This window comes from Diabrotica virgifera, chromosome 9 (genome assembly GCF_917563875.1).
Source record: "Diabrotica virgifera virgifera chromosome 9, PGI_DIABVI_V3a".
Classification (NCBI taxonomy): domain Eukaryota; kingdom Metazoa; phylum Arthropoda; class Insecta; order Coleoptera; family Chrysomelidae; genus Diabrotica; species Diabrotica virgifera.
Genome location: NC_065451.1, coordinates 176,774,893 through 176,787,504, shown reverse-complemented (window position 1 = coordinate 176,787,504; position 12,612 = coordinate 176,774,893). Strand labels below are relative to the sequence as shown.

Below are 12,612 nucleotides of genomic sequence, written 5' to 3'. Positions count from 1 at the left end.
TATATTAAATTTTTTTAAAATGGATTTTGCATTTGAAAAGATGCTGAAAAACTAAATTTAATGGTATACTTTGAATTTTCGACGAAATATTTTTTCTGGTAAAATTTTGAATTTGAATTCTGAAATTATGTGAATTGCGAAGCTCAAAGTAAAAAAAAATTAAAAAATGATTTAATTTTAATTAATACCATTATTTAATCTAAATTGGTAAAATACTAACATTTTGACACATAAAAATAATTTTTGATGGTGGTAATTTTGAATAAGTACTTTAGTTTTGAATAGTTATGCTGCACATTTTCGCTGTTTTGTTATAATTTTTAGATACATACTTTGTTGATTAAAGTGATGTATTCTTTATTCAGTCTTTATTAGTTAGTCATTATTTAGATGAAATAATGGTATTAATTAAAATATAAGTCGTATTTTAATTTTTTCTACTTAGAGCTCTTGCAATTGACATAATTTCAGAATTCAAATTCAAAATTTTATCAGAAAAATCATTTTGCTGAAAATTCAAAGTATACCACTAAATTTAGTATTTTATCCTCTTTTCAAATGCAAAATCCATTTTAAAAAAATTTAATATACAGGGTGTTTTTTTGGGTCGGAACGTTTTTACAATATTTTTTAATCCAGACCTGGATTTTTTATAATTGTAAATAAAATAGTTGATTGGACACCTAAAAAAATATTCGCGTGTTAAATATAAAATAAATATACAGTGCGGTTAACAAGTTGTAAGTTGTATTTAATTCTTTTTCTACTTAGAGCTCTCGCAATTCACATACATAATTTCAGAATTCAAATTCAAAATGTAACCAGAAAAATCATTTTGCCGAAAATTCAACGTATACCACTAAATTTAGTTTTTCATCCTCTTTCAACTAAAAAATCCATTTTAAAAAAATTTAATATAGAGGGTGTTTTTTGGGGTCGGAACATTTTTACAATATTTTTTATAATTGTAAATAAAATAATTGATTGGACACCTAAAATTATATTCCTGTATTAAATATAAAATAAACATACAGTGCTGTTAACAAGTTGTAAGTTGTATTTATTTTTTTTTCTACTTAGAGCTCTCGCAATTGACATAATTTCAGAATTCAAATTCAAAACTTGACCAGAAAAATCATTTTGCAGAAAATTCAAAGTATACGATTAAATTTAGTTTTTCATCCTCTTTTCAACTAAAAAATCCATTTTAAAAAAATTTAATGTACAGGGTGTTGTTTTTGGGTCGGAATATTTTTCTAATATTTTTTAATCCGGGCCTGGATTTTTTACATTTGTAAATAAATTAATTTATTGTACACCTTAAGTTATAATTGCGTGCCAAATATAAAATAAATATACAGTGTGGTTAAAAAGTTATGAACCAAATAAGAAAATGGCAAAATAGATAAAACACCCAGTAACTTTGTTATTAAGGAAGTAAGACCCATTAAGTATGGTATTTTTGAGACTGCCTAAGTGTCCTCTTTCTACTGTTAATGTATGTTACTTTCCCAATGAAACACCCTGTATAAGGCATGAAAAAACCTTTGGGATTGAGGGACCAACATGCAAATTAAGGCCTGGCATAGAAAGGGTTAAAATCAGCGTTTTCGTACACCTGTTGTGTAAAGCACGGCTGGTCAATTTTCTGCGGATCGCCTGCGATTGCTGACACTTCCAGATAAGCAACGCGCTTGCTCAAAGTCTTGTAGCGGCAGTAAGGCCCAGATAGTTGGTCTCACCATTCCTTGCAGGGTTGGCCGTTTTCTCTACAAAAATACGGCTCAAGAAAATAGGTTGATGTAGTTTCCTCTTTGGGGTTTTGTTCATTCTATACAGAAGCTGTTCGCCTGGAAGTGTCAGCATTCGCAGGCGATCCGCAGAAAATTTACCTGCCGTGCTTTACACAGCAGGTGTACGATATCGCTGATTTTAACGTACATACAATCGACGAATACCACACTTTTCACGTCATACGTGGCATTTCTTGTATTGCACCAAAACATGCAGTAGCTCCTAAGCAATCCATTCCTCGGATAAAACAGAAACCCGCGCCTGAGGTTTATGGATGTCAGGGAGCTGTTCAACTAATTCATTTTAAAAGGACAAAACCTCAAGGTTTATCAGAAATCAAGATAACAGATCCGAGGGAAATGTTCAGAATAACTGTAACTGTGACTCCATCTGTGCCTGATCTTCTGTGGCTCTAAGGGAAAAGCAGAGACATTCCCGGCCTCTTAGGACGGAATGGACTCATGGAAACTGTCACCAGAGACATACTATACCTATGAACTAACATTTATTATTTGTACAGAAAACTAGGAGAAATTTATCAAATGACAGCATTCTAATAAAAAATAAAGTTTTGGAATGTAAAAGTGAGTTTTGCCGAGACCGTTAAAAATTGGCAAATTTCAACTTGTACTTTAGACCGAACGGTTCGTCTAAAAAAAAGTAAATAGTGATATTTTTAGATAATTTTAAGTACTTTAATTTCTGTTAACATACCATTTACTAAAAGTTAATAGTTTTCGAGATTTGAGCAAAAAAGCGGAAAAAACTGAAATTTTTCGCTTTTTTCACGATTTTTTCAATGTTCCGGCAAGAAATTTTGTCCGCAAACCTCATATTCGGATTCAGCAGCCCAAAATCCATACATAATGAAAGAAATCAGAACTACCCCAAAACTTTCCTAGTCAAAACATAATTTTATGGAATCAAAAGGAGAACATAATAGTGAGTATTGTGGCAACCAATTTGCTTAATAACTCAAAACCAAAGAATGTTTGAAGAAGAAATTTCTTGTTCGTCAGATTAACGCGTTAACCAGACTGCAAGTCTACAATTGCAATGTTCCAAATTCATAAATTCAGTTTTGAATTGGCGTCTCATTCTCCCTATTCCCCACCTTCATTTTTTAATAATTGTGTTTTTTAGAATGACTCCTTCACTGGCTGATCCTAATCCTAAACCAACAGCTGCTTTACAGGATATTGCTACACCTGATACGAGCACCCATTCGTTAGGAAATAAAACTGTCAAAATGGGAGATAAGCTGGTGAAAGTTCAGAAATTTATTCTGACTACAGATGAAATGAAAGCTATGGCAAAACAAGGAATAATAGAGTTAAGAGGTAAGTTGTTATTGTTGTTCCATATCTTTGCCCATGCGCCACGATTCATTTTCAAACAAATTAAGTCAAAACATAAAGTGAAACGTATGTCGTTGTGTATATACAGGGTGTTTCATTGGGAAACGGAAAAACTATATTTTTTTGATATTTGGTACACATATGTCTCATTCAAAGCCCAAACGACCGACATACTAACCATAAGAAAAATCCAGATCCGGATTAACAAAAAATTATAAAGTAATTGTGACCTTAAAACAACACCCTGTATATTCAAATTTAGAAAATATGTTTGCATATTTGAAAAGAGCACAAAAAAGTCAGTTTAATGGTTCGCTTCTATTTTTCGGCCAGACAATTTTATGACTTTAATTTTTTAATTTTTAAAAGCAGATATTATTAACTTTTAGTTATAAATTATATAAAGTAATTATTGTGACCTTGAACCAACACCCTGTATACTGAAATCTTGAAAATTTGTCTGCGCATTTTAAAAGAGCATACAAAACTGTTATTAAAGATATATTTTAATTTTTTGCGCCGTTGATTTAATTACATCAATTTTGAAATTATATTGAAATTTTAAAGAATTCTGAGATTCTGAGATTATAAAAAAATATGAAAAAAAAATTTTTAAGAAACGCTTTTCTTTAGTTCCGAGTGACTAAAATTAAAAATATTAAAAAATCAACCAAAAAGCAAAAAATAAAAAAAATTGAAAAAATCCAACACATTCGTCAAAGAAAAGCGTGGCGCGTCTTCATCGAATAAACGGTTTTCGCCCCAAGCTTTTCTTTAACGAATGTGTTGGATTTTTTCAATTTTTTTTATTTTTTGCCTTTTAGTTGATTTTTTAATATTTTTAATTTTAGTCACTCGGAACTAAAGAAAAGCGTTTCCTAAAAAATTTTTTTTCGTAGTTTTTTATTTTTTACTTTTTAGTCTTACACTTTTCTAACATTAAAATATATCGTCATGTTTATTAAAATATGATGTACAAACATAAAAAGTAGTCAGAATCGGCAAAAAATTTGAAACTTCATTGTTTATTTGTGAAGCATAACGTAAACAATTAACGTAAAAAGTGAAATTATGTATAGTTCATATCATTAGCTACAATCCGTAAAAATTTCAAATTTCTACATTGTAAAAAACAAGAGAATTTAAGCATTTTCCATTAAAATCGTTTTTTTTATTTAAACAATTATTAAACATAAACAAATTTTTTTTATTGACTATTTGTGTATTGTTCCCGCGAATGCATATGTCTGCAAATTTTCATTCATTTGCATTGAAGAAAAGGCAGGCAAATTAACCTCTAAAAATTTTACGCAAATTATTGAACTAAAGAAAAGCGTTTAAAAAAAAGAGGAATGTGTGTAACTTATTAAATTTAAATTAAAATACATTTTACTGCTGTCAGAAACCAGACAAAAATGTTTATATCACAAATAAGCATTGCTTTTCGCTTAAATTGAATGTTAAAACTTCCAAGAGGCAGGTGACTGGCGGGAGCTGGCTTGAATATTTAATTTAATCGAAAAGCAATGTTTAGTTCTGAAATACACATTTTTTATGTTTACGGGCAACTGTAAAATGTATTCTGAGTTAAATAAATTACATACATTCTTCTTTTTTGTCAAATAATTTAATTAAAAAATTATTTTTGGGCACCCTGTACAAATAATTATATAAATTTTTATAGTACTGAATAAAGAATTGAATGACCTTTCAAATGAGCTATCGCATGTCCCCTATTCTCATTTAAAAAAATCATCGATTACGTCATCGCGCCCATATGGATGACGTCGCTAGTATGACATATATGCCAAAATATCGTAATTTAAAAATAAAAATCGACCTCTTTCGGGATTTTTCCTTAAAGTCGCCTTTTTACGAAATAACGAATTTATTCCTTTCATTTGCATCGTACTGTATAAACAAATATATGAGTGTTCAAAATTTAAAACTTTATTGTTTATTTATGACTCATAACGTAAACAATTAACGTAAGAAGTGAAATTATGTATAGGTTATATCATTAGCTACAATCCGTAAAAGTTTCCAAGTTTCTACATTGTAAAAAACAAGAGAATTAAGGCCTTTTTCCATTAAAATCGTTTTTCTTTTATTTAAACAATTAATAAACATAAACAAAAATTTTTTGTTGTGTATTCGTGTATTGTTCCCGCGAATGCATATGTCTGCAAATTTTCATTTATTTGCATGGAAGAAAAGGTAGTCAAATTAACATCCAAAGATTTGACGCAATCTATTGAACTAAATAAAAGCGTTTAAAAACCATGTGTTATTAACTTTTAATAATTTAATGTTAAGGAATCAATACTTATTTTAAAAATACTTAATACTTATTTACTACGCTGGCTTCATGGATTCTCTGAATTTGTAGCTGTATGCACATGATTAAAAATTAGAATTGCTAGATTTGGGATATTTTAATGATTTAGTAAATTATTAAAAAACAGCTATATCTAATAAAAAAAATCGTTTAGACCATTCAACAATTTAACATAAATTAAAAATATTTGAATTATAACAGTTCCACAAAATGTCCGCCATTTTGTTCGATGCATTTTATTGCTAGTTTTAAAAGATTTCGAATCGATTTTCTAATTACATTGGGATTGTTCTTAAAGTTTCTAGCAGCTTCTTGTCACCTTCACAGAATTAATCAATATGATTTCAAAATTGCCGTAATTAAATTATCTGCGCAAAAATTTGACATGAACTTTTTAACGCAGTTTTTTATGCTCTTTTAAAATACGCAAACAAATTTTCAAAATTTCAATATACAGGGTGTTGTTTGAAGGGCACAATTACTTTATATTTTTTTTGGTTAATCCGGACCTGGATTTTTCTTGTGATTACTAATTGGGTCGTTCAAATGTGGTAAATAAGTATTGATTATTTTTAAAACGAGTATTTATTCATTATCTTTAATAATTTATAACTAAAAGTTAATAATATCCGCTTTTTAATGTCAACATTAAACATTACATTAAACATTAAACATATTTGCATTTTTAATGCAAACAGATTTTCAAAATTTGAATATACATTGTGTTGTTTTAAGGTCACAATTACTTTATAATTTTTTGTTAATCCGGACCTGGATTTTTCTTATGGTTAGTATGTCGGTCGTTTGGGTTTTGGATGAGACATATGTGTACCAAATATCAAAAAAATATACAGGGTGGTTCTAAAGTTATAGCTTAGAAAAGAAATGGACAAAATCGATAAAACACCCTGTAACTCGGAAAAAATGTAGTATATCTAGAACCAGCTTGGTGACCTCTATTCACCATTAAAGTATTTCCGTTTCCCAATGAAACATCCTGTATACTGTGTATACTGTATTCTGTATACTTAGTGTGACCAACTAGCCCGAAAAATCCGGGACTTGGCCCGAATTACGAAGTCATGTCCCGGCGTCCCGGACAAGGCTTCCGGGCCATCCGAATTTTCAACGTTTTGGTAAAATTCTATTTTGAAATTTTGAATTCGTTATTCTTCTAAGAATTCACATCAAACTGAATTGGTAGGATGAAAAAAAAAATCGAGAATCTCTAGACTCTAGAGTGTAACACTAATACCACATTCCAAACGCATGCGTTTTATATCAGGGTATTATAGTTCTGCGAAAACTAAAACGGTGGACTTTTTTTCGTTTCTGTATTTTGTCTTCTGAAAAAAATGGTCCGGTTTTCATTACAATGTCCCGGATTTTAGGTATTTTTTTCAGTCTTGTCCCGGATTCGCCTCAATTGGAGTTGGTCACACTATGTATACTATATACTAGACACAACGACATACGTTTCACCTTATGTTTTGATTTAATTTGTATGAAAATAAATCATGACGCATGGGCAAAGTTAAAATGGAACTACTTTATTAGAGTTAAATTGTTTAAGCCACTCTGCATCTGAAAATACTTAAATAAGGGATAACTTTAATGTAATAAATGCGTTTTGGTAAAATTGTGGGTTAGGCCACTTTACATCTCCTAGCATCAACTAGAATACTAAGAATGGTCGCCATCATTTCTTCTTCGTCCTATTTATGACTGTATAGTACAGTTAAATATATGCCTAAATTTATAAAGTATGTATTAAATCTGTATTATGGTTATATTTAGTTATATTTTTTAAATACAGTATTATTTCATGATTATGTAAATTCCAGGACATGCTAAATAATTATTTAATTCTTCACGTGCCACTCCTAGCGGAGATTAGAAATCATCATGGCCACTGCGACTTTGTTAGCAGAAACACGCGCCAACTCTCAACTTTTAATGACAAACATTTTCAAATTAAAATGTACACTGGCCAATTCGTAACTTTTCTACTACCTGAACCTGCCAACTTCAAACCTTCTATAGGTGAATTCGAAACCATGGATTAAATCTAATACCTCAGGTAGTTAGGTTAAATCGTAAGAAATAAATTGGACAGTAACGTAGTTAATGTTTATTGATAAACAAAGCTCCAATTCTATTTTACTTCAACTCATTTTAATGCTATTTTAATAAACTAATCGGTCCTTTTTTCAGTTGTTTGGTAAAATGTTGTAACTTATAGACGAAAATTCTTAAAAAATCGGCTATTTTTCATTTAAATTGTCAATAAAAAAATAAATTGAGAAGAAATTTGTCAGATTTACATAAATTTTGTAATTTTATTCATATGGAAATTAAAACAATTGTTACATATAGGAGTTACACTGAATGTCATAAAAACCGTGTATTTTTACTCATTTATTTGGGCTATTTCACTTATTACGTAAAAACTTACCATCGTTATAACAAGTTGCCTTGCAACCAGATGCAGAACAGTAAAATGTTTTCCACTTTTTAGCACTTTCTTTAAGTGAAATTTAAAATTATTTACCACCAATAACTTACACCAACGTTCACTCATTACGAAATCTGTTACAAGAATTTCAGCCATTTTCACAAGATTTATTTGGATTCTCTCTAATAAATCAAGAGACAATACATAAATGATGAATCCTTTTACACCACCTCCAAAGAGGGTAATTTATACAGGTACCTACATACCTGGAATACCGGTATTAGATTATCAACGTTACTTAAAAAATGAAAGTTACAAATTCACCGGTAGTTAGTGGTTATCTAAAAATTAACTACGCGCCAGAGTTGCCAGTTGGCCTGTTCTTAGGATGGGGAATTAAAATAGTTACGAATTCACCGGGACCCGTTATAGTCTAGGCGCCAGAGGGGTCACCGTGTCCTTTTCAATTCTGATGGACAAACTCGACGGTTTCTTATGGATTTTTGGCAGCTGATTACGAATTTCGAGGTGGATTTCGATCCGAGTGGTCAAAAAATTGTTATAAACAATTTATTTGTTTATAAATTGTTTATAAGGCTCTGGCTGATAAACTAAAAGAGATAAAAAAGAATGTTTCAAAGAAAATTTGTTCGTTAATAAAAAACGAAGAAAGAAACGTTTACTAAACTTAAATCCAACAGTTATAACTCAAGATATTGTAAAATTAGTGCACAACGCAAATTGCAAAATAAGTATTTTTAGAAACTTTATCGATCGTAACTCAGCTTCTACGCATGCAAATGAGCCTTAGAGGGTATCATTTTAAAGTTTCATTAATAGGCTTCCAAACAAAGTTTGTTAAATTACTTTATCTTCATTTGTTTTAAAGTTATACCCGTTTGAAGTTATAATTTTCTTAAAAAAATTTACATTAAAAAAACATTAATTTGTTTATGAGTGTTTCAAGTAAATTTGAGCTGTAAACATTTATACTTTAATTAACAATAATGATAAAAGAATTCAAAAGGAACATATTCAGCTTTTTAAAATGTTCGTAAGTTTATTTTTGGTCAAGATATCGATATTTTAATGGCGCGCTATGAGGCGTAAAATCGGCTCACAGTCAAGTATGTAAGTATTTTTCGACGCTTTATCGATCATAACTCGGCTTCTACGCATGAAAATGAGCCAATATGTGATATCCATATAAAAATGGATCGAGATATTTAGCAGCATCATCATTGCATATAAAACGAGCATTTATGTTGTGGCGGCATACACACAATTGACGTGCCTTGATGATGTTGCAAAAGAACTAGATCCACTTTATATGGATAGCATATAGATAATTAGACTCTGAAGCCCCAGACAGTTTTAGTTTTACTGCCTACAAGAACCGACATAGTACCACCATGTAACTGTACAGTTCACCAAGAATAGCTGAAAGTCTGAAAATAACCACGCCCATGATGCGCATTCGTCATCCGACGGATCTCTCACTGAGCGTTCACTTAATATCTACCGTTTGTAACGTGAACAAGTCGGTACAGTCTGCGAAACATTTTTTGTAAGTACGAACCGCAAAGGAGAATCAATTTAAAATTTGCAAATTTTGTTTAAATCGAATCTGAAGCGAAAAGTTTTAAATTATCAGACACGGGAAGTGATAGCAAACGTGATTCATTTTATGATAAATGAACCGAAAAACAATGAACCGTGTAGAGATTTGAAAAAAGTACAGGAACGTGTGGTATTGGCAACAGGTGTTAGTTTAAGCAGAGTTCAAAAAATTGCTCGGGAAATGCAATTAATTGAAGATGGCGAATATTCCTCATTTGTAACTCCAAACAAAAAGAGAAAAAAAAGCGCTTCAAAAACGTGCTTGGACGATTTTGATATAAGGGGCGTCTTCGACGTTATATAATGGATTTTTGTATAACACAAAAACAAGTCCCAACTGTGAAACGCATACACAGAACATTTGCAGAGGAGTACAACTACTCAGGTTCCATAGAAAGCCTACGAACAGTAATTAGAAAGATGGGATTTCGTTGGCGAAAAATCAGAACTAATAGAAAATTATTAATGGAAAAGCCCAATATTCAACATCTTAGACTGAATTTCTTACGTAGTATGAAACGTTACAGGAACGCAAATCACCCAATTATATACATGGATGAAACATACTTCCATTCATCTCATACCTACCAAAAGAGCTGGTCTGATAGTTCAAACAAGGGCATACAAAAACCAGTATCTAAAGGACAGATGCTTGTGATAGTGCATGCTGGAGGTGAAAGTGGTTTTGTTAAAAACGCTTATCTGCGCTACAAACCTACTATAAAAACAGGAGATTATCATGATGCAATGAACTACGACAATTACAAAAAGTGACTTCAGGATAAACTGATACCAAATTTGCCCCCGAACAGCGTTTTAGTGATTGATGATGCACCTTATCACAACGTACAAACTGAGAAATGTCCAACTATGTCTTCCAGGAAAGCAGAAATGCAGCAGTGGCTGACAACGCGAAATATTTCCTTTACAGATGGCATGTTGAAATTTGAATTATACGACATTACAAAATTGTACAAACCTCTGTTTAAAACCTATGAAATTGACAAAATACTCGAGTATAAAGGACATTCAGTTTTACGGTTACCCAAGATATTATCCGGATTTGAATCCTATAGAGTTAGTATGGGCTTCTATAAAACAATATGTCGCTGAAAAAAATGTCAGTTTTGATTTTAAATTAGTGAAAAGTTTGTGTGGACTGAATAAAACAATGACGACAAATGCTATGGAAATGGATACGAGAAAGGTTATAAATATCTCTTTTAACAAAAGGTACTGGTACAAAGACACCATATTTATGCTTCACCGGGACCGAACATCTAATTTCTATTTAGTATTGCAATAGACGATTTTATTACTACTTTATTACCCTACTGCTTACGCCCTTTTTCTCCGAAACCTTTTGGTCAATATAATGGTAATATAAAGTATAAATAGTCAATATAAAAATATAATTTTTGGTTTATAATGCCATAATTTATAGCAACACAAGCGGTTTTTGTTGGATCTATTTTATTACATCTCACTTTGTAAAAAAATACTACAAATATACTGAAGAAAAGTAATGACAGCAATAATAATTGTGTACGGGACCTATTAGAAACTATTCAAACTTTACTTTTCTACATTTGTGTCTCCGATTGTACCTATATTTTAAAGTTCACCCGCGCGTACAGGCTATCTTTTTCCTTCCGAGTGCGTTCTCACTTCATTGTTCGCGCAGGCAGTTAGAATTTCATACTTTCAGCTATTCTTGGTGAACTGTAAAAATTGCTCTAAGAACTTATGCAGATGTAAAAAAGCTGAGATTCTCTATATATCTCGATGCAGATGCATGAAATATAATGTTTGTAAAAATAGTATTAATAAATAATATCAACTTACTTTTTAGTTATATTTCTGAAATATTAGTTTTTAATTTTTTTTCTCATTTAGTACAAAAAAATAGAGAAGACAAAGTAAATAGAATGAAAGGTGATACGAGGTACAGTATGATGATTTAATTATAAGAATTATATGATAAAATTTTATTATTATCTTCAAAAATGAAAAATGAAGATAACGTATATATACATAGAAATTATAATTTGCATCGAGAAGTTAGCGCGTGAACCTTTACGCGGTGAGCCAATCTCGCGCCTTAGAGCGCGCTATTAAAATATCGATATCTTGGCCAAAAATAAACATACGAACATTTTCTTACGCTCAAAATGTTCCTTTTGAGTTCTTCTATCATTATTGTTAATTAAAGTATAAATGTTTATAGCTCAAATTTGCTTGAAACCCTTATAAACAAATTAATGTACAATTTTTTTAAGAAAATTTTTACTTCAAATGGATATAACTTTAAAACAAATGAAGACAAAGTAATTTAACAAATTTTGTTCGGAAGTATATTCATTAAACTTTAAAATGTGATCTTCTAAGGCTCATTTGCTTGCGTAGAAGCCGAGTTACGATCGATAAAGCTTCGAAAAATACTTATTTTGCAATTTGCATTGTGCACTAATTTTACAATATCTTGAGTTCTAATAGTTGGATTTAAGTTAAGTAAACGTTTTTTTCTTCGTTTTTTATTAACGAACAAATTTTATTTGAAACATTATTTTTTATCTCTTTTAGTTTATGAGCCAGAGCCTTATAAACAATTTATAAACAATTAAATTGTTTATAACAATTTGTTGACCACTCGGATCGAATTCCACCCTCGAAATTCGTAAAAGTTCGTACTTTTCACCCCTCATAATGTGCCCCAAGTATTCCACCTTTCTAGTTTTTATCTCATTTATAATTTCGCATCTTTTGTCTAAAGTTTGGAGTACTTGCGTGTTAGTGACGCGGTCCATCCATGATATGTTGAGAATGAGCCTTTAGTAGGGTGGTTCGAAAAAAACTTTTTATTTTATTTCAGATCGCTATAGTGCCCAAAAGTTGCCATTGGTATAGACTTGAAAAAAGCACTAATTATTATTTTTTTATTAATTTGTCTTCCGGTCCCGCAATGCCATCGAAGTTGGCAAAAATTGTGAAAAACCTTAATTTTTCATATATTTTTTTAACAGGCCAGATGGTTTTAATTGCGTTCC

At 30.7% G+C, this 12,612-nt stretch overlaps 1 protein-coding gene across 1 annotated transcript in view; it reads left to right on the top strand.

Moving 5' to 3' along the window:
* The window catches only part of LOC126891987 (zinc finger protein 271-like), a 76,713-nt gene that overhangs the window by 46,543 nt on the left and 17,558 nt on the right, over positions 1 to 12,612 (top strand). The window contains exon 5 of the mRNA XM_050661363.1: positions 2,938 to 3,134. Within this exon, the coding sequence (XP_050517320.1) occupies positions 2,938 to 3,134 (197 nt within the window). The remainder of the gene's footprint in view (positions 1 to 2,937; positions 3,135 to 12,612) is intronic.